The 23,824-nt window shown below is 32.2% G+C and overlaps 1 protein-coding gene across 2 annotated transcripts in view; it reads left to right on the plus strand.

Moving 5' to 3' along the window:
* LOC122503295 (phospholipase DDHD1-like) overlaps positions 1-23,824 on the plus strand; it is a 264,104-nt gene that overhangs the window by 124,951 nt on the left and 115,329 nt on the right. For both annotated transcript variants that reach the window (XM_043613775.1, XM_043613776.1), the window contains exons 4-6: positions 15,187-15,315; positions 15,435-15,576; positions 23,055-23,161. In XM_043613775.1, the coding sequence (XP_043469710.1) occupies positions 15,187-15,315; positions 15,435-15,576; positions 23,055-23,161 (378 nt within the window). The remainder of the gene's footprint in view (positions 1-15,186; positions 15,316-15,434; positions 15,577-23,054; positions 23,162-23,824) is intronic.

Genomic DNA, 23,824 nt, shown 5'->3' on the forward strand with positions numbered 1-23,824 from the left:
AAATTAATATTTTTATTATTATTTAAAAAAAATGTCAAAACATTTCAGTTTAAAATAATATTTATAAATTAATAATAAAAAAGTACATGTTTCGGTAACCTATTCGCAGTTTGAAATTAATTGTTGTTTACATTTTGGTTTCTTAATCTTTTTTTAATTTTTCTTTTCAAATATTTTCAATTTTAAAATTAATTTATTGAAAATCTTCGAATTGTTGCAAAGAATTTTATCAAAAAATTTGATAATAATAGAATATTCCTTCAAAGAATTTCTTTATTTAGAAAAATAACTAAATTCTCGCAAAGAATTTTATTAATATTTTTAAAAATCCTAATTAAATTTTTTTGAAAAATTTCTTTGAATTTTTTTTTAAACTAATGGAGTTTCTTTAATAATTTTAATTGAAAATTTCGAAAGCAATTGAATTTTATGAAGAAGAATTTTATTAAAATTGTATTGAAAATAAGTGATTTCTTGCGAAGAATTTATTAAAATTTTAAGAAATAATTAAATTGTTTATGAAGAATTTTATAGAAATATTTAAAAATCATGAAATTTTTTCGAAAAATTCAATTAAAGTTGTTTTGAATTGAATTTCTTTAAAGAATTTTATTAAAATTAAGTATATTCAAAATAATTGAATTCATCATAAGAATTTTAATTACTTTTCGAAAATAATAGAATTATTTTAATTCCTTTGACGAATATATTCAAAAATTGTATTGAGCTAGTAATTTAATTCTTATATAGAATTTTTTTAAAATATTTTGAGAATAATTAAATTGTTTTTCAAAAATTTTAAATTCTTGTTGAAACTAAATTTTATGGGAATTTTTGAAAATAATTAAATTCTTTCGTTTAATTTTATTTTAATTGGGTTAATAATTATTTAATTCTTGCAAAGAGTTTTAGTATTTATAAAAATAGTTGAATTATTTCGAAGAATTTATTATAAAGTTTAAGAAAATAATTGCAATTAATGAAAATATTTTAAAATATTTGAATTCATCTAAGGAATTCAATTAAAATTGTTTTGAAAATAATTGAATTCCTGCAAAGAATTTTACTATTTATAAAATTAATTGAATTCTTCGGAAGAATTTTACTATTTATAAAAATAATTGAATTTTTTCGAAGGATTTATTAAAATTTTAGAAAATAATTAAATTCTTTCGTGAAATTTTCAAAATAAAAAATTTTGTAATTTGCAAAACAATAATAAGTTGAATATCTTGTACCGCGCGTAACATTTCCTATTGCGTAAGAATGTGGTAGAAGCAATACAGGGTTTAAGGTTCAATTAGGACTTAAAAAGGAGTTGTCAGAGTTAAATAGAACTTACGGAGGAGGAAAAAACACCAAGGGTTTGTTAGGTGCAGGTTAGGGTTAAATTATACTTACCAGGAGGTAAGCAGGTCTAAAAGTTCGACTCGGGTATGTGGCAACCCTGATAAATATTTTTTAAATTAGAGAAATTAATTATTTTAATTATTTATTTTAGTATTAGGTGTTTATATGTATATGTTACATTATATTATTATAAGTTGGTAAATATTACTTATTTGTCATTTTGAATTTGTCCCGATTCTTACCACGTGAAACGACATGCTAGAGACATTAAAATAAGGTTTAATGCTGGAGACATGAGAAATGATTCAAATATAGCGATGCGCTTCTCTACGAGTCTATCGAATTGTGATTATAAGAAAAGAACGGGAAATCACTTAAAGGAAAAATACTGGTGGCTTAGAGACAGATAAGACAAAGCTTGGATGAGTGTAAATAATGTCATGTCATAGGAAATTTCAACCCTGTTTCCTCATGGCTATGGCATTCATCTTTAACTAAAGCAACTTTGTAATAGACCGGGCGCTGATAGGTTTTTCGTATGCAAAAATAGGGCACCGCAATTTGACTTTTGAATATGCTTTATTGACCCTTACATAGTGTAAAAGTGAAGGGTGCCGGGAAGAATTCATGTTCGTTTATTGTTTATAACAATTTATGCTTTCAACCTGATTTTAGCAAATTACAAGATAATTTAAAATTTTTTTGAATTTATTCTTAACAAAAATTGTTAAATATATATTAACAATTGTACACGTAGTTGGAAAAATCAGTTTTTAGCCAAAATTAACATAAAAAAATGCATTTGTTTATAAAAGAAACCTATTTTCTATCATTTGCGTGGTAATATCTAAAGAACGAGTGAATTTAGAGCAAAAAGTTCTAATAGTTTTTTGTTTAAAATAATATTTTAAGTAAAATAGTTCCTATACATAAACCTGATATTTTTCATAGTTTTTAAGTTATTAACCGCTAAAGTCAAAACTTCACCCCGCAGCAGCAAATTACTGCTCCACGCTCATTGAGGCGCTTATTCTCAAACGGTGCGATATTCACTGAATTTTGAAGCTAATTCAGAAAAGATAGATACACATTATGAAAAAAACATTATTTTCTACGCTTTATTGTTAAAATGATCTTTTTAAATATTGGAAAAATAATTTTCAGTTGTATGTTTCACAAATGTAAAGGTTTTATTGCACTGTTTTTTGCTTTAAAAAAAAGTACCTGTCTCAATGCAGTTTGTAGGATTAAACCCTCTATATAACTTTATAGATTGGTTAAGATTCGTCTACCATAAATTAACACTTTTTTTTTACTTTTTTTCAGTTGTTAGTTAAAAGACTTTTCTTAACCTTTTTCAACCTTTTTCAACCATTTGCAATGATTTTAACAGTGCAATTTCATTTTCTGTAGAAATTTCAGCAGTCTTCAACGAGATTTTGAGGAGAGTACATTTCATGAGAAATGTTTCATGTTATTGAAAACTTAGAAAATAAGAAAACGCGATACATTTTCAAATTAAATGATGACGGGCAGTGTTTCGCGGCAATATTTTAATGTTTTATGGTGTAAATATTGTGTGAAGCAGTATATAATTTCACTAATATTTCTATTGTAACTTGTGACAATCTTAAACATTTATTAACAATGTGTGATATTTTAGTGAAAAAAAGGAAGATATGTGATGAGTTATTTTGTATATTTTGTGATTTAAGTGAAGATCTTGTGCGTGATCCAAAATTAAGTACATTTGAAACTATTGAAAAAGCAGCTGATCGTCGAAGAGATGAAGTGACTGATAGATTTAATAAATATTATAATTGTGACATAACAATTCAGTGTTTTTCGTGGAACAAGACTTGTTTTTCTTCCTATGTAAGTGAAGAAAAAGTTCGCAGGCGCGAAATCGCTCTTTTTAAAATTTATAACGATAAAGAAAATGATGTTGACACTACAACTATCCGTAAGTCTTCTCGTGTTAAGGTACTTGCAAATTTTAGGAAAAGTATTATTTGTATCATCTGCCAACAGGCTGTAAAGAAAAAAGACAAGAAATTGTGTGTTTTGTCGGACATAACATCCTCGAAACAATTATTTCAAATATCTCGCTCTGCTCAAGATGAAGTATTCACACGTACAAGTAATTGCTCCTCCCCTGAAAATCTACTTGCACAAAATGTAAAATACCACAAAAATTGTTTTCGCAATTATGTAAGAATAACCAATCCTTCAGAAGTAAAACCTGGCCGTCCTTCTTCTCTAATATCACAAGACATATTACATGAAGCGTTTAATAAATTGTTACATGAAATTACGGACAAATTGAAGACAAATTTCTTTAAGCAGTCAGATTTGTCGAAACGCATGGCCGAATTAACAAATTTAGAAGATATTGTGATTGATAATCGCACTGTGAAGAAAATGCTTATTGATGCGTTTGGAGAAAAACTGTTGTTTACACAACCAACAGATCGATCAAAATCTAGTCTAATTTTTATGAGCGATATATCTCTGGAAACTGTAGTTGAACGTATCAGAAAAGTTAGTGCACCTACAAATGTTTTAAAAAGTTGTGCTAAACAATTACGCGAAGAAATCATAAATATGGATTTATTGCCACCAGACTTGATTATGGACGAAGTACTCATTAACAAACAATTAATAAATACGACTTTGCCTCCAAAGTGGGAAATATTTATGAGTTATATACTGTCGGGTAAAAGCAGAAAACTGTGTGGCGCAAAATTAATTCGTGCAATATCAATATTTTGTGATATATTTTTCAATGTTACGCAAAAGGAAACACCAAAACACGTAAGCCTTGCTCAAACTATTCATCACCTGTGTCGATCAAAACATGTTATCAGAATTTTAAATAATCTCGGTCACTGCGTTAGCTATAAGGTAATGAAATTATTGGATAATGAGATAATTCATTCCATTCTGTCCGATAATATTGACCAAATTTCATTGCCAACAAACATTTTACAAGATGATTCATTATTTTTTCATGGTGCAATAGACAACAACGATTTCAATGAAGAAACATTAAGTGGAAAGAATACTACGCACATGACAGCTATGGTTTTATATCAAGAAAAACCGAAGACTCCCACAACACCACTATTCAAGAAAAAGCAAACTAACATTGTAAATACCAACAACTTGATTGAAAACTTACCGTGTCAGCATATTCAAACATTCTTTCCAAAAACTCAGAAACCAATGTTTAGTACTGTGTTCATTCCAACATATTTCTTAGTTGAAACAAGAGGAAACCAACAACAAATTGATAATTTCATGTGGGTTTTATGTAGAATGGAATACGATAATTCTACGTCAACTTTTGTGAGACCTTATTCTAATTGTATTCCAGGATGGACGTCGTTTCATCAAATGTCATCTGCTGATAATTTGCCAGTGTCAAGTGTCGGTTTTTGTCCTGTGATTCCACATCCTCCAACATCGGATGATGTTGTTTATAGTGCAATGAAAAACTACGTGCAACTGACTGAAAGTGCGAATAAAGAAAGTGCCGTTTTATCTTGTGACTTAGCAATATATTTGAAAGTCAAGCAAATTCAATTAAAGTGTACGGAATTCGAAAATCTCGTTGTGCGGTTAGGTTCTTTTCATTTACAAAAAAATTATATCAAGTGCATCGGACAATATATAGAAGGTTCTGGATTGGACAAGATAATTTTGGAAGCTGATTTGTATGGTGAAAACACTCTAACATCTATACTGGAAGGAACTCATTATAATAGAGGAGTAAGGGCTCATAAACTAACTTATGAAGCTTTAAAATGTTTGCAAATAAATGAGTTCATATCAATGTTAGGTGAGTGTGATAAAGAATTTGAAGAAATTATTTCATCTTTGAATGCTTTGAGAGAATAGTTGGTAGATAAGGATAAAGAAACATTTTGTAATACGAAATTAATAAGTGAGAAAACGTTTTCAATAATTTACTTGAAATTTTCTGCATTTCTTCATGAGAGAAGCACTCAAAATGAAACATTTAAATTTTATTCATCATATTGTGATATGATTGAAATTCTTTTAAATTCTATAAAATCGGATAGAGAATCAAATTTTGACTTGCACCTAGAAAGTACGAGGGCTATGTTGCCGTACTTTTTCACTATGAATCACACTAATTATATTCGTGGAGTTACTCTTTACTTACAGGATATGTTACAATTACCTACATCAATGAAGAACGAAATGAGAAGAGGTATGATGTCGGTAAAAAGAGTTGGTGGTAATTTTAATTCTGTTGGTTGTGACTTAGCCCTTGAGCAATCACAAATTCGCTCTTCTGCTGTGACTGGTGGATTGATTGGAATCACACAAAATAAGGATGCGTTGCAAAAATGGATGTTACTTTATCCATTTAAAAATGCAGTCCACGACAACTTATTAGAGTATTTAAATATTGGTCAAGATGCAACCTACGATACGAATTTGCAAACCCATAATGAGTGGTCCTTATCACGGATTGATAAAGATGAACATTGTGTCCAAAATTTGATAGCAATATTACATCAAAACAATCCTTTTCGACTGAAGTAAAGTAAATTAGTTAATATATTTAATAACACTCTTGCAAAGGAAGACGTTACTAGCTGTTTACTGAATCTTCAACAGTCGGGAGAAGAAAAAATTCAAGTTTTTGAAGAGGAACGACTAAAACATTTGAAAATAAGTGTATTTGATCCAGTTAAACGGTTTCCTTTTAAGAATTTTAATTACATTTCAAAACCAGAAGAAAAAATTAATAATATATTGAATAAAAAGCAGAATGTTATTGACGTACAACGAGTGTACATGTTGGCAACTGCACGTCAATATAATTTGAGACAGTTAGCTTCATATGAGTTATTAAATTATCCGGGCTTCTTATTTGATGAGCATTTATCATATCGAAAATCTCAAAAATCGATACTAACACAAGAAATAGAAAATCGTTCTAATTGCAGAATTAGTTACGACCTTGAAGATCTCTTGAACTCAGCGGACAATTTTGTTTATATCATTGATGGTATGTCTCTTGTACATTCGATCCCATTAAAAAAATATAAAACGTTCGGAGAATATGCATCAGCTTTCTTCATCATTATAAAAGCGCATCTTTTGAAATCTTCAGTAATGCGAGTGGATGTTGTTTTTGATAGATATGATGATTTATCTATCAAATATATGGAATCACAATTGCGGAGAAATAATGCAATATGCAAGAAAATGACAACAATTCAATGGACAACTAACATCCCTCCAGACTCTTCACTGTTCTTCGTGGATCCCAACAATAAATATCATTTGGTGCAATTTTTATGTTTCAGTGCAAAAGAGTGTTTAAGTGTCCCGGAAAATAAACAATTATATCTCAGTGGGGGTTTTCACGATCCAAAGTCTTGCTATCAATTAAAAGGTTCGTCTTACAATGAAGTTTTAGAGTTGAAATCTAATCACATAGAAGCTGATACGCGAATTATATGTCACGCCTTTCATGCAGCTCAACAAAATCATGAAACTCAAATTGTTATTCATGGCAGTGACACCGATATATTTATTTTGTGCTTACATTTTTGGAACAAATTGACATTGCTTTCTTGTAAAGGACTTTATTTTAATATAAAAACTATTAGAACACTGCAAAATAATTTCGCTTAATTTTTAATTCTCATTTTAAAAATATTTAATGCTTTATATTCTTCAGCTACTTTTCAAAATAATAAATAAAAAAACCTAAAACTGGAAAGTTCCTTTGATTTTATAAAAAATTGGTTAAATGCAGTTTTTTGTTTCGACAACCTTCTCCTTTAAGTTAGTACACGATGTGATGGCGAAATTATTCTTAAAATCTTACTGTAAAAATTGTATGAATGGATCCTTTTCTCCACATTGAGACAGGTACAAATTTCACAGCAGCTGCACAGTCTATTCTGTATTTGAGTGACTACTAGCAGTTCTATGTACTAAACTTTTACCTGGAATTTGTTTTACGTTGAGATTCTTTCTCTGATATTTCATTTTTGTCGCTTGTCTAAATTGAAATCAATGCACAACTATACAAACTTTTGATTTTATGTAACAAATGTTTGTGCAGTATAATAAAATAAAATTATATAAAAATGCTTTTATTATTTGAAATTCTTACCTTTCTTTTATTAAAATAAAATTTTATATTTTTTCTAATTTTATATTAAAGTTTAGCTGCGACTTTTATCAGGCAAGTTTTGTGCTGTTTTCAGATGAGCGCGGGGCGTTAATGTACTGCAGTGGCCGTAACTTTTAACTTTAGCGGTTGACAACTTAAAAACTATAAAGAATATCAGTTTTATGTATAGGAATTATTTTACTTAAAATATTATTTTAAACAAAAAACTATTAGAACTTTTTGCTCTAAATTCACTCGTTCTTTAGATATCACCTTGCAAATGATAAAAAATAGGTTTCTTTTATAAACAAATGCATTTTTTTATGTTAATTTTGGCTAAAAATCATGTTGAATGCATAAATTGTTATAAACAATTAACGAACATGAATTTTTCCCGGCACCCTTCACTTTTACACTATGTAAGGGTCAATAAAGCATATTCAAAAGTCAAATTGCGGTGCCCTATTTTTGCATACGAAAAACCTATCAGCGCCAGCACTATAACATAAAAATTTAGAATCTATGGTATTTTACGATTCCAAATATCTATAATTTATTTTAACAAATTTTTTAAAATAAATTTTAGATATTTGGAATCGTAAAATACCATAGATTCTAAATTTTTATGTTACAAAGTTGAATTAGTTAAAATGCAGAATTTTAAAGTTATAAAATTCTTGTTTTACAATCATCACAATAGATTCGGAAAATCTATTGTTAAAGAAAGGTGCGTATCAAATTGGTCATTGTGACTGAGTTGAGTCGAGTGGGCAAAAAAGGCATTGTTCTGAAGGTTTATGATTTTTTAAACAAAAATTTTATGACTTGAAATTTGTTTAATTTAACTAATTGAAGTTTATAATTAACAAATTTAGATTCTGTGATATTTCATGATTCCAAATATCTAAAATTTATTCTAAAAAACTTCATTTTGCAGAAATTAAAACATACGCTTCAAGTATGGTTAGCCTGGTTTAAAAATAAGTAAAATATATTAATAATAAACTAATAACATTTTTAATTACGTAAACAAAGTGAAATAAAAAATCATTAACTTTTATAGATAAACATTTTACATTTGACCTGACAATTACAATAAAACATAACCTCAAAATATTTTTTAGTTTCAGCTTTGTATCAAATAATATTCATTTTGTTTCATAACAAAATTTATTTAATTTTTATTTATTTAATAACAATTTTTATCACTCTGCAGTTTAATAATATAAAAAGATAAATATTTCTTTCCACTGATCAAAAGCTGAGAATAAGTTTAAAATAAATTTCTTATACACTGTAAAAAATTTTTGGGGAAAATTCCCCAAAATCTTGGTGACGCAATTTTAACCAAAAAAGGTAAATTTCCACCAAGAAAACTTGGGGAATTTTCCCCAAGAAAACTAGAGGAATTTTCCCTTTAAAATCTTGTGGAATTTTCCCTTTAAAACCTTGGGGAATTTTCCCTTTATAATCTTGGGGAATTTTCCCCAAAAAACTTTAGGAATTTTCCCTTTGAAATCTTGGGGAATTTTCCCCAAGAAACTCGAGGAAATTTCCCTTTAAAATCTTGTGGAATTTTCCCTTTGCATCCTTGGGAACTGTTCCCTTTGAAATCTTGGGGAATCTTCCCTTTGCAACCTTGGAAAATTTTTCTTGTAAATTCTTAGAAAATTTCTCTTTTAAATTACTTATTATGGAATTTTTCTCTTCGAACGTTGGGATATTTTTACTGTAAAATAGTACAGAATTTTTCAGTAAATTTTATCCTTTCATATTTGGGAAGATTGGTTTGTAAGGTTGAATAAATCTTGAACAAATTTTTTAAATACTGTTTATTATATTAGGTACTGTCAGTGAACGATAAGTACTTCATTTAAAAGTACTACATCTGAACTTTACAACATTAATAATTAATTTTTTGCTTTCGGATCGCAAATAGTCTTTGTGTAATGCGAAAGTTCTCCGTTTATATTGCCTTTAGGGGGTTGATTGTCCAACAACATACTGTAAAAATAAATTATTATTTACCTTTTACAATTGACAAAAAAATACATAAAAATTAAATTGAACAATAATATATTTACCAAAAACTATGAATATATAGTAGTAATAGGGTTATGACTTTTCTAATTCAATATTATATTTCATATTTTTATTTATATATTTTTAAAATAAATTAAAAAATTTTTATTTTGATTAAAATATAAAAAATACCTAAACTACGTTATCTAACTAAAATATTAAAAATTAATTGAATTCTATAAGTCAATAATTGTTAAATTAACATTATATGGCAAAATATGAATAACTAACTAAATTTGTTGATAAAACCAAAAATAGTTTTAAAAAACTTTACAATACAATATGTTACACTTACAATATAATTATAATATATCTTTAAATATTATTTACCTTTTTAATAATTTTTAAATAATCCTTAAATATCGTTCTAGAATATTATTAAATATTGTCAAATTGTCCACTTCACTATTATACATATAACCATCACTATATATTTAATAACTTTGAATATTTTTTTCACTCAAGGTTTTACTCTTACGAAGGCTGAAAAGCAACTAACATGTAAAATCATCTTGAAAGACTTTTCGAAGAAGACTTCTTGAGAATTTCTCAAACATTCTAGCTAAATAAATTTATAAGAAAAAAACGGGTCCTGCGAGAAACTCATAAAATACGTCCCCTTGCAACGAGAAACCCTTAGGTATTGTTGGTCATCCAAAGACAAACCAGATGTGCCAAATCTTTCAAAATGAGAAAATGCTTCAAAACATTTTATACTTTTGACTAAGAGCAAAAAAATTTTAAGGCCCCCCATAGTATATATCTTTTAATAAACCTAACTATTTATGGCAATGCTTTTTATAAGTGAAAAATAGTTTATAATTGTTTGTTAAACATGCTTTATTAAAAAATTTTTTACCAAAGTATTAATTGTATTTTTAAGATAAAATTTTTACTATAAGTAGAACAAAAAATTTATGTAGTTCATAGTGAAAGTATTTTTTATTATATAATTATTAAATTATTAAAATTATAATAATTGTAAAGTTTAATTAATTTCATTTCTTCTAAATGCTTTTTCTAGTAAAAATTGTTATTTAAATTATTCATTCATTACATTATTCACTGTAATATAAATATTAATTTTTTAGCCCCTAAATCATACATTTTGTAAAAATGTTAATAATTTTGTACATGCAATTTAGTAAAAATTAACCCATTTTATAAAATTTAAAAAAGTTTTTTCAACTTTGTGGAAATTTTCATTAAATTTGGGAAAATTCCACAAAGCTTTCATAAAATGACATTTTCTTACTAATATGTGGAAAATTCCCTAAAATTATATACAAATTTCCCTATAATATTGTTGAAATTTTCACTATTATGTGAAAAATTGCACAAAATTGTAGTGAAAAATTTTTTCCCCTTCGCTTTGTAGAAAATTCCCTAATATTTTATCACTTTTCCCCAAGTTTGTTCAAAATTTCACTAATTTGTGGAAAATTCCCCAAAATCGTAGTGAAAATACTTTTCCCCGTGAATTTGTGGAATATTCCACAAGGAACCTCAGGGGAAAATCCCCAAATTTTTTACAGTGTATAATTATAAGAAAATTTTTTTTACCTTTATAAAAAATAAAGAATAGGCACTCTTGTTTTCAAATTTTTTGGCCTCTAAAACATCAATTTTCTTAATAATAATTTTTTCCATTTCGTCAAATTAATGTAGGAAATTATTTGCTGATTAAGAATTTTAATTAAGGAAGATTTCGACTATATCAGCAATTAGTGACATCTATTAGACGTCAATTGAACTCTTTGGTAAAAAAAGAAAATAATTATCTTAAATAAGATAAGATATTATATATTATATTATATATATTAATATTATTAATATTATTATATTAAGATATTATATTATTATTATTAATAATAATTATCTTAAGAATAACACCTGACTCTAAACCAAAGAGTTCAATTGACGTCTAATAGATGTCACTAATTGCTGATATAGTCGAAATCTTCCTTAATTTCATTTCGTCAAATGTTTTAGTATCTGTTTTTACTTCGGTCCATATTTCGTTAGCCTTCTTTTGACAAACTGCTCCTGATAAATCCACATTTGCATTGCAAAATGCCTTCTGCCATTTAATGTGCAAATCACCGGCTTTAGTGCCCATTTTTACCCTAAAAGTGCTAATAACCCCCCAGTAAGAAAAGTATTTAGAATAGAGAAAAAGTATTGGTGGAGACGTTCGGTGAATGCGTTTTCCCGACAAAACCGTATTGGTGGGTTATGGTGAATAAATATGATGAATAAGTATGATGATTAAAAGGAACATTGACGATATACCGACAGAAACTTGAGAAATGCAAGTAAATGTATGTGAAACAGTAAGTTCCGTCGGTAACGTCAAAGTTCCTTTTAATCATCATACGTTGCGTTGTAGGCACAGAAAAGCATATGGTAATTGATCAAAATTTGACAATCTGTTTGTCACCCCAGTAAACAAAAAAGTATTGAGTGGAGCGTTTAGGAATTGAGTAAAGCTCTGAGCCAATACGGATTCGAGTAAAAACCGTATTGGGACGTTTGACTCAATCTTTTTTTCATCCGCCGAATACGGTCTTATTTTAGCATTAAAATTAAAATCACATGAGCAGAGTACATATTATAAATTGAAAGCACAATTGTCCTGAAATGTAAAAATGCCGATTTCGATAAATGAAGTAAGTTTAAATGGACTAAAAGAAATCTACTGTTACCGACAGAAAGTTCCTAGAGAATTGTGGTAAATTCAAATGGAGAAAACAAAACGCTTTCCATTTATAATGTTTACTCTGCTCATGTGATTTTAATTTTAATGCTAAAATAAGACCGTATTCGGCGGATGAAAAAAAGATTGAGTCAAACGTCCCAATTCGGTTTTTACTCGAATCCGTATTGGCTCAGAGTTTCACTCAATTCCTAAACGCTCCACTCAATACTTTTTTTTTACTGGGACATTTAATTTTTCGTTTTTTCTCAAAATTTCTTATTTCCTTCTCGAAATAGTCATTTTTATACTTCAGGTCACTTACGCTCTTTATAAATATTCTCAACTTTGCTTAGGAATCTTTAAATCGAAAGTTTAAAAAAATTGTATTCACGGTAAGTACAGCGGAACCTCGATTATTCGAACTAACCTGTGCAGAAAAGTGTCTGGTGAAACTATATACGAGATAGAAACTGTACCGCAAACATCTCGTAAAGCTAGTCACGTAAAACTATACCGAAATGGTCTAGATTCTGTATAGTTTCACTACATTAACTGCTTTACATTGGAATACGTTCTAGAATCTCTATAGTTTCACTACAACAACTGCTTTACATTGGGATACGGTCTAGAATTTGTATAGTTTCACTACATTAACTACTTCATATTGTAGATCTAGATCAATTCTGCCTAGTGAAACTTCACAATCATAATCTGCAAGTAATTTCTTTATGTTTATAATATTATTATATTATTATTATTTACATATTGTAATTAATAATGTTATTAAGTATATAGATTTAAATATACCATTTACAAACAATTTATTATAAATAAAGGCAAAAATTGCAGTCTCGAAACTGAAAAGGTATTTTAAGCAACACATCTTCCAAGTCAGCGTGGCTGTGTGGTATGTGTATTCGTATTGCGTCCCAAAGGTCTAGGGTTCGAACCCCCGTGCGTGCGATATTTTTCCGTCTTAATTTAAGTGATTTATGTTAATAATGTGAAGTGTAGTATAGGTTGAAATTCTTAATGAGAATTTAAAATAATAACAAATAAATAACTGGACTTGTTAAAAATAAAATATGGTATAAAAGAAGAAAGCGAATAATCGAAATTTTTTTTTAAATTCAATGAAATTGTTGCATCTTTTAAAATCTTTAATATTGTTAAAAATTAACAATAGTTTATATATTATAATTATAAACTTTGTTAATATTGTTATATAATTATATTGTACATATGTTATTAATTATTATTATTATTAATTTTTACAAATATATTTACCGTAAATCAATATAGAAGTATTAAACAAGTTTCTAAAAATGAAATTTATACTAGAGCCCGTGTTATAGCTTTATAATATTTCACTATATTGTTTTGATATAGTAAAACTATCTAGAAACTTGATGTCCATAGTGTTACATTTCAAGATAGTTACTACAACATTTCACGGTATCGCAACTAGATAGGAACTAGTGAAACTATATCATTACGGTACAGATACGTGACAAATTTCCACACGGGAACCTAGGCAAGGCCGGGTTCGGATAATCGAAAGTTCGGATAATAGAGATTTTAATTTTTTTTATATAATTAAAGTAAAAAAATCGACAGTTGAATTATATTTATATTTCATTTAATCCATTTTTTAAATATACATAAGTATATATACGTATATATATATTAATTCATAATAATATATTAATAAAACATAGAATTCAGAATTTTTAAAGATTTTTCTGGCATAAATATCGTTATTTTCCTTTGAAAGATTCGGGAGGTCAAAAAAAAGTTCGGATAATAGAAGTTCGGATAAAATGATTTTCGGTTCGGATAATAGAGGGTTCGGATAACAGAGGTTTGGATAATCGAGGTTCCACTGTAAAATGTATTCACCGTAACCCACCAATACGGTTTTGTCGGGAAAACGCATTCACCGAACGTCTCCACCAATACTTTTCTCTATTCTGAATACTTTTTTTTTGCTGGGCCGTTTTTAGCTATATTTGACGTCAAATAACATTAAGAAATAATTTTTCTCCAGAAGGTCAATATTGTATCTAAGAGCGCTACTCTACTTTCCTTTAAAAATCCGTTTCGGAAATTTAATAAATCTTCATTTTCTCTGAGTAATCGTTCATTCAATTTTTTGAGTTTGGAGAATTCTTTGAACCGTTTTCGGTGTTGCAAACCTTAATGCGTCGCTCGCATTTCTTTAAATCGTTCTGATTATCCTACTTTGAACTTGCATGGGTTTCGGCATCTAAATGCGGATTTCCCCAATTTTTTATGAAAATAGCAAATCGGCTTGTCGCCGTCATTGCTGAATTTATGGTTATCTCCATACTGCGACTCAGATCGAGAGTGAAATCGGTTTCGGTTCGGAGTAAATGGTTTTCGTTGAGAAGTGCATCTACTTTGTCAGTTAATTTATTTATTTTATCAATTAAATCTTTGAGCTCATTTTATACTCCTCCGCGACTTCGGCGAGCCTTTGCTAGATAAGGCAAAAACACCGCTCTCATAATTTCATCACTGCATTTATCCTGACTTAGGTTCCGTATTCTACTTAATATTAGAAAGTGTTTTCTGTCTCCATTGAATCTTGCCTTTCAATAATCGCCTAAATCTCACTTTCGATGAGACTGAAAAATATGAAATAATTCGCTCTTTTATCTGTGTATAAAGAGTATGACTCAACGGTTCGCTAGTAATAAGGTCGCTAAACGTCATGACGACCTCAAAATCCAAAAACGAAACGACCGCTTCGGCTCGGGCACGCTCCGATGTTAATTGCGCATAATCAAACATTAGCCGGGCTTTTAAATGTCTTCCCAAAATCGAAAAAAGAATGTATTAATTTAAAATATTATATTTGTTTTTATTTCAGTATTGCATACAGAACACTTTCCTGCCTTTCGTGTTGATTGGCTTGCAATAAATGATGTAACTTTATACAGCGAGTATACACCCTCCAAATTAATGCGAAGCGTTACATCGAAATTTGGTTTTACTAAATGTAAGTGAAAGAAGAGTGAGACTTTTCTTTATTGAAAAAGTAAATGCTCATGTCACTCATTTTTAAAATAGAAGAGAAAGAAAACTGAACATGTTTTGTTATGTTAATAATTTTTTCAGCCACTGGTTACCAACTACGAAGAGGGTATAAACAACTTGCAACATTGGATGACAAACCAAATGACATTGACCATTTAGTGTTTGTCGTGCACGGAATCGGCCAGAAAAGAGATACTGGAAAAATAATTCGAAATACAACTGCGTATGTATATTTTAGTTTATTTTCGTTGAAATAAATAAAGTATTACACTGTTAGAAAATTCTGTTGTGATTTTACAGCAAAAGTACAAGAAACAATTATCCATCAAAATAATAATGTAATTTTACTTTACTAAAGTGCTGTAAATTTACAGTATACCATGTATTTCGGAAATATTCCCTACTATTAATTCGGAAATTCTACCATTTGAATATTTACATAAAAAATCAAAACTGATATTGTTTAATATTATATAATAAATAATATTGTTAATATTGTTTATATGATATTGATATTGAACTGATATTGTTAATATTGTTTTCTGATATGTTATAATAAAAGTAAATTAACTAAAAAAAAAGTTTTATTAGCATTTTATTATCATTATTACGGAAATGCGACGCCACGATTTGAACCCTTAGGGCCAGTTTCACCAAACTAGTTCAAGCACTGAACTCGTTCAAAGTTGAACGAGATCAAGTCTCTGCGTACGCTTCACCATCTACTTAACCACGTTCAACTCGGTTGAACTAAGTTTATATTTTAATCGATGAATTTTGTCGGTTTAAGCAGAGTTGACCGCGTTCAACTTGCCGAACTCTCCCGAAGCGCAGTGCGAACGTTTACGATTTGTTAATTTTCTTAAGGGACCACTACCTATATATATAAAATTAATTAACATTCAGTGTATTATTTACTTAACAAAATAAGTAGTGGAATCATTATATATATAAAGCATTCTATTCCAAACTGACCCACTATCAAAATAAAACAATATTGCATGTAGATGCTTTGTTTCAACAGATTTAACTTTATTAAATGTAAATTAAATTAAAAAAATATAAAGAAAGAAGGATTTTCAAAAAAGTATAATAAATCTGACAAATGTTTAGAAATATTCATATAAAAGCCATTACAAATTTTAAATGGTCATTTAATTGACATTTGTATTGAAATTTACAAATCTGATCTACTACCACAATCACAAAATATGTACTATTATGTTATTAAATTAAGAAAATATAAAGAAGGACTTTAATAAAAAAGTTTGTCTCTCTATGTCTAATTTTGCTTACAACAAAAAATTTTAATTTTGTAATTTTTGAAATAACTTTTTTCTTTATTAAAATTTTTATTCACTCTTGTCAAAATTGTATTTCTGCCATGAAAACGAATCGATTCATGTATATAAACTATAAAGTATATACATATTTTATCAATATTAATAAAATTAATCGGACGATATTTTTATTTTTAACAAAAAATTCAAATTTTGTATTTTTTGAAATTTTTTTTAATACTTTAAAATAATTATTCTAAAATAAGAAATTAAGCAATTGGTATATATATTATATTGTGGAAGCTAAATGATCATGAAAAGAACAACTTGTTTTTTACTCCACTACACATTTTTTATTAAGGTTTTAATTTAAAATAATAGATATTAAGCTTAAAAGAACCTATGCGACATTTATATTTTAGGTTAGTTCAGTTGTTTATTTACATTCCGTGGTTAGATTTAAGCGCCATAACCACTAGGAAATTCTAGGGAATGTAGGTTAACTAAACGCGTTCATTTTAAACTGGGATTAGGCTGATGAAACGCACTAGCGGTTAACTCTGACGATCAAGAGTTGAACGAGTTCAGTTGAACCAAGCTTAACCGCCAGTTGGTGAAACTGGCCCTTAGTCGTATAGTGTTGCCTATCTTGTATGGAGCCATCAACCTTGGGAGCTGCGCCTAGACGCGCTCGACCAAGGGAGGCTATGAAAGTCTCTTGCAAAGTATTATGTATATATTGGCCCGACGCGAAATAGTCATTATAATAATTAAATTATTTATTATATGAATGTTGAATGACTTTTCTTCGATCGACAGTTAAAAATAAATTAATTTAATGTGATAATCGCAAATTAATAAGGAATAAAATATTATCTTTTTGTCAAATTATAAAAATTAATGTTATATTTATTAAAATTATACATCTCCGCACTAAAGTAAAGTTAAATTAAAATTTTGCATAAGACAAAAAATAAAAATAAACTAAATCTGTTAGAGTATCAAATATAAGAAACATCTGTACCATCTAATCTAACCTAATCTAATCTGACACCGAGATCGAGCTGGATTTTCCTCAAGAGGGGAAAGTAAGCACCTAGGTTATAGAACCCATTGTACCAAACTCCAGTTCGCTCGTTTGTAGCAACTTCTTAGAGTCCTGTTCTTCTCCAGAAGTCCAGTATCTCTTCTATCGATAGGTTGCTCACCTGCTTAGGGTCAATAATTGCTTGACCCTAGCTAGATAGCCTGATCCTAGCTAACGCTGGGCATTCAGATAATATGTGAGTCGAAGTTTCGTTACTTTCCCCACACAGTCTGCACATAGGTGAAACTTGTCTGCCTATTTTATGCTGATGGTAGTTCAATAGTCCATGACCCGTAAGTAGACGAACTACGGTTCTAACTCTGATCTTATCGAGTTTTAGGAGATCGCTCGCTCGCCTCCTGTTGAGTGCTAACCCCAACAGAGTTTTCGCTTGCCTTCCCACCCCAACGCTCGCCCAATACTTCTCATGTTCCTTTTCACCCCATCTTTCTATGGCTCCCTTAACCAAGCATGGCATTATTGCCACTGCTGGTTCAGGACCTATAAATTTCGTCTCGGAACCGGTTTTCGCCAAGACGTCTACTCTTTCATTACCCTTGATTCCCGAGTGTCCCGGTACCCAAATCAATGAAAGTCTATTTACTGAACCCAACTCATCTAGTACGCTGCGGCATTCCCAGAAGAGTTTTGATTATATTGTGGGATTTTTCAGAGCCCCTAAGGCCGCTTGACTATCCACACAAATACTAATCCTCTTGCCCTTTGTTCCATTTCGAATGGATGTTTGGGCGCAAGTTAAAATCGCACAGACCTCTGCCTGCCAGACCGTGGCATATTCTCCTAATGACTCAGACACTTTAATGCGGCAATATGCAGAGGTACCTCGGCAAGCATGAATCCCAACGCAGCTGTTGGCGTGGTCCCCATTGCCCCCGTAATACCCCTGAAAATCATTGCCTGTAGTTGGCCTAGTTTCTCTTTAACCGTTATCAGTTAAGTCCTAGACCACCAGACAACCACCGCGTGAAGAAACCTTGGTTTTAAGATCATCTGATAGAGCCAGTTGACCATATAAGGCCTTAGTCCCCACGATGACCCTATCGCCCTTCTACACGCCCAAAACGCGGTACAAAACCTGCCATACTGATATTCGAAATGTTCCCTCCAAACCAGTTTTTTATCCAGTATTACTCCCAGATACTTAGCCGATTCAGAAAAGGAAATCTCTTTTCCATAAAATATCGGTTTTTTCAAACTCGGTACCTTATATTTTCTTGTGAAAACTACTATGTTCGTTTTCTCCGGGTTTACAGAAAGTCCAGTCAGATTGCACCAATCCCTGACAATCTTAAGTGCACGTTCCGTAAGTTCTAAGAGGGTCTCGATTGCGTGCCCTCTTATAATTATAAGGAAATCATCCGCATAACTTTGCGTATAATAACCCTGGCTGCTAATTTGTCCCTCTATTCTGCCTACTGCCGAATGGAGGGCTGTTTCTACTGAGAAGCCTGCTCTATATGCATGCTGTCCCTGATGCAGGGGAAAATCTCTAAGACATTCCTGTCTAATAAAATTATCCACCAGTTTCTCTAACGTCTTTAATATAAAAGAGGTTAGGCTAATTGGCCTGAAGTCCTTCGCCGCAGTATACCCTGACCGACCGGCCTTCGGAATAAACACAACCCTCGTCTTTTTCCAAGACTCCGGTGTATAACTTAGAGCTATACAAGCTCTCATAATTTTACACAGGGGTACTCTAATACAATCCAATCTCTTTTGCAAAAGAACCGGATATATACCGTCCCCCCCTGAAGCTTTAAATGGTTTGAAAGTGCTTATTGCCCAATCAATCCCTTCCGGAGTTACAACCCTGGCTGCTAGTTTCCAGTGTTCCCGATATCCTCGGTTCCTACCTGGTCCTATGCCATGGCTGTTCTCCAGACCTTCTCTAAAGTCCGGGAAGTTTACCTCCATCAAGTGCTTTAGACACTCCCTTTTATCCTGGGCATACTGCCCATTAGGCAGCTTAATTGTAGTTAATTTTGCCATTGGGTCTCGAGCTAGTACTTTATGAAGCCTTGAAGCTTCTGGTACCCTCTCGATTCCCTCGCAAAAACTTCTCCAGCTGACACCCCTTGCCCTCTCTACTTCTTTCTTGTAAGAATCGCGAGCGGTATGATATTCATCCCATGCTCGCTGATGCCTACGTTTCTTAGCCTTATTAAAGAGCTTTCTTACGGTTTTCCTATGTTCCTCCAAACGGGGGGTCCACCATTTACCGCCTCCATTGAAGCCCATTTTCTTAACTACACAGTTCCTTTCAAAGGAACAGATAATAGAATCTCGCAGATATTCCGCTGCAAGCTCTAACTCCTCCATCGTTCCATAGGAAGTGGGGAAGCACGCCATGGAGGCCCTGAGGTCTTCACTATATGAAGCCCAGTCGGTACTCCTAGGATTACGACCCCACTTCTGTTCCCGATCCTTCGATTCCAATCTAAACGTAATAAGCCTGTGGTCTGAGAGGGAATCCTCATCAGACACCCTCCAGTCCCTCACGCCCTCACACAAAGACTTGGAACAGATCGTAATATCCAACACCTCTTTTCTGTTGACAGTAACGAAAGTCGGCTCATTACCCTGATTTAAAATGTCTAAATCTGTATCTAACAGAAAATCTAAAAGTCTTCTGCCTCTGTCATTAATGTCTGTGCTACCCCAAACAACATGATGCGCATTAGCATCACACCCTATTAACAAGGGAAGCCCTCGCCTTTGGCAGTAATCTACCAACCTCTCCACCTCTCTTGGTGGTGCAGGTTCATCCCCTGTTCCCGGAAAGTAAGCGGACGCTATTACCATTGTGAATTTACTACCACCTCCCTTTTATTTCCGTTCTTTTCTAGATACTTAGCTTTAACTACAGCTAAGTCCCTAGTAGTTAATTCCAAAAGTGGGAAAGCATCTAGACCTTTATAGATCAGACACGCCCTTGGAACTGGTTCCTGTGGTAAACTAACCAGCTCGCCACAGCCGTTCAGACCTCTAATTCTCCCCTTGAAAACCCAAAGTTCTTGAATAAAGGCTAAAGCTGTCTGCATCTTTGTCAAGCTCTTGGCTAAAATCGCCGAAGCGCCCTTACAATGATGCAAATTAATCTGCGCACAATGAATCCCGGAAGCAGCCATTTTTAATGCTGATTCACGGTTTCCTCAGTCGCTTCCCCTCCCTGGGTACCCTGACCAGCAGCTGTGTCAGTACCTTGCCTCGCCACTCTTAGAGTGATTTGACCTAGCCCAAAACACAGTTTCAACTGCCGGGCTTGGAGAGCTTCAATGTCGCTCTCTAGTACTCCTAACGCGAGAGTCCAGCCCACAGCCGAAGCTTGGTCTGCTCTCCCCTCGCCTCCCGAATACACCCTCCACGCGGATGTATCCACCCCGGTATTTTGTCTACCGAGGTATTTAAGGATTGAAGCCTGGTTCACCCAAGGACCGGGTACCCACGCCACAACCCTTACCAGCTTGATTAGCTCAGCCGGATCCACCACCTTGATGGCAAAACCCTCTAACGCCTGACTGAACCTAGGTATACAGCTATTTAGCCATTCCCTAGATTCTGAGTCCAGGCACTCTACTAGGATCGCTCCCCTAGTGAGGTGAACCTCTCCAAAATGAGGATAGGGTCCGACTTCGTCCCCCCCAATCTCCTCATGAATTGCTACCCTTAATTGGTTCAGATTAGCCAACGTCATCTGGACCCTAGGATAGCCTTCCGCGACGATCGCCCCGGCTAATGACGATCTAGTGATCTCCGCAAACGATAAGGTTCCCCCTTGTGGGCCCCTTATCTTCTTTGGCGGCATTCTATTGCTAGGGGAAGCCTCCTCCGAGTCCTGCCGTCTTTTCCCCGACCCGGACCCCGACGCCCTCCCCCCCACTCCAGAAGTGTTCTGAGAAGAGCCAGCGGTATGCGATTCGGTTCTCAGAGAGTCCCGAGCTCGCTCCCGCCTTCTCCTTACCGCAGCCCCACTTAGTTTCTTGCCCTCAAGGGCAAGGTTACCCAAGTGTTGCTGTACCCTATCTACTTGTTGCGAGGTTTGGTCCCCTGTGGTCCCAACCCCAGCCCCAAGCGTAGTCCCCGCGACAGCATTGAGATTCCCCGAAGGGGGCTCTGCAATGCCCGCCTGTTCCGCGTTATTGCTTCGATTTTTGTTTAAATTAGTAGTATCCATTTTGGTCCCACGAGAAAAGAGGAAATAAAAGGTCCGTCCTTGAAGAGCCTCTATTCAAGGATAAGGCTAAATACATCCGAGAGTTCGCCTGGTATCTCGGAGTCTCGTTAAAGATACCTCCATTCGAGCCCCCCACGGGGACGGGTCGACCAGAGGACGGGCCCCTCCTGTAACACAACCGTTCCCGAACTTTACGAGAGCTAAGTAATGCCCAGCGATGGTCGTCCCCCGTCCAACCCCCCCACGGAAGAACCCGACGGATTTGTTAACCCTAGTATCATTCATCCATGGACACGAGTTCATCACGGATTAGGTGGCAGAGACTCGCACCTCAATCGCCATGGCACAGCCAACGTAACCATGGAAGGTTTTCTTCTTGGTCAGACTTCCACCAGTGAGAAGTCTTCGGAATGGACCCGCGGTTAAGCCTCTGTCCATCCCCTCTCTCTCGATATCCCTCTAAATCCCCGTGCCCTAAGACACTGCCCAGCGAAACACAGAAAATTCGGTTTCTGTAGCGGCCGACCCATTTTGAAGGGTTCGACCCCCCATTCCCCACGAGAGATATCGAGAAGTAGCCTCCCACTGGGTAAAGCCCCTCGTGCGCCTCCCACCAACGGCAAGGTCTTGAAACCCCTAGGGAGGGATCTGTACCATACTCTATTCTTTTTTTCAGTCTAAAATTATTCACTACTAAAATGCAATATAATTAAAAAATAGTTTTTATTGAAACTATTTTTAAGCTTAAAAAATAATTCAGCTATACTTTTAGGACTTAAAATCATATTCTGAAGGTTAAAATTCAGTCAATGCTATAGTTATAATGTAAAAAACCTCAGCTAAAATCACAAAATGAATATCTGTAAAATTCTTTGAGTTTTATATTGTGATTTTGCAAACAATTTACTGTAAATAAAAAGTACAATTTTTTTTGCTGTGAATTATTCAAATACAATAAAATTTTGCTGTATTTGTAAGGTTTTACTGTAAAAATTACAACATTTTTGTGAATTTACTACATTTATGTGTTATTACAGGAAAAACTGTAAATTCACAGTACGTTTGTACTGTAAAGTTGCTGTAAAATTACAGAAATTTCTAACAGTGTATGCAAATGTTAATAACATAATTTTATTCAGATTCAGAGAGTGTGTGGAATGGTTGTTACCTAGATATTTCCCAAAATTTACGCAAAGAGTTGAATTTTTCCCTGTTGAGTGGCGATCGTCATTGAAATTAGATGGAGGTAAGTTCTTTGATTTCAAATTTTGTACAGAGCGAAAATAAGTGAAAACAGCCATTTAAACTTTTGTCTCTGATATTCAACCCACATAGCACAATATCTTGCTGTAAGTTTGTGGTGTGGATTAAACGAAGTTAAAAACTTAAAAGTGAAGGTCTAGGTAAATTTACAAGTAAATATTGAAGTAAGCCTACAAGCAGGGTTGCGAACGTAATATACATTCCGTAAACAGGGATGGGTGCGTATTAGGGTGTCCCAAAAAAATAAAAAGTTTTTTTTTATTGGGTCTCATCCCCTAAAATTCTTTCAAATTGTGTAAAAATAAGAACACAATATTTGGAAATAAAAAATTTTAATATTAACCCGTGGTTCAGAGCCTTTGAACCATAAAAACGCTAAAAATATAGTGTTTTTTCATTTTTAACATAAATATAAATGTCAAAATATAATGAATAGGGTGTCATTGTAAAGATAATTAAATTACCTTTCGATCCATATATCATAGTTTAAGATTCAATGAAAATTAAGAGTGTTACAGTCGATTAAAGATCAAATTTTATGAAAATTTTGATGATTTTTATTTTTTAGACACTTAAGTAACTTGTACTTTTTTTACATTAAACAGTAAAAAATATTTAGGTTTTAATTTTTTTATTGAGAGTCTAA

This window comes from Leptopilina heterotoma, unplaced genomic scaffold, assembly GCF_015476425.1.
Source record: "Leptopilina heterotoma isolate Lh14 unplaced genomic scaffold, ASM1547642v1 Lhet_256, whole genome shotgun sequence".
Classification (NCBI taxonomy): domain Eukaryota; kingdom Metazoa; phylum Arthropoda; class Insecta; order Hymenoptera; family Figitidae; genus Leptopilina; species Leptopilina heterotoma.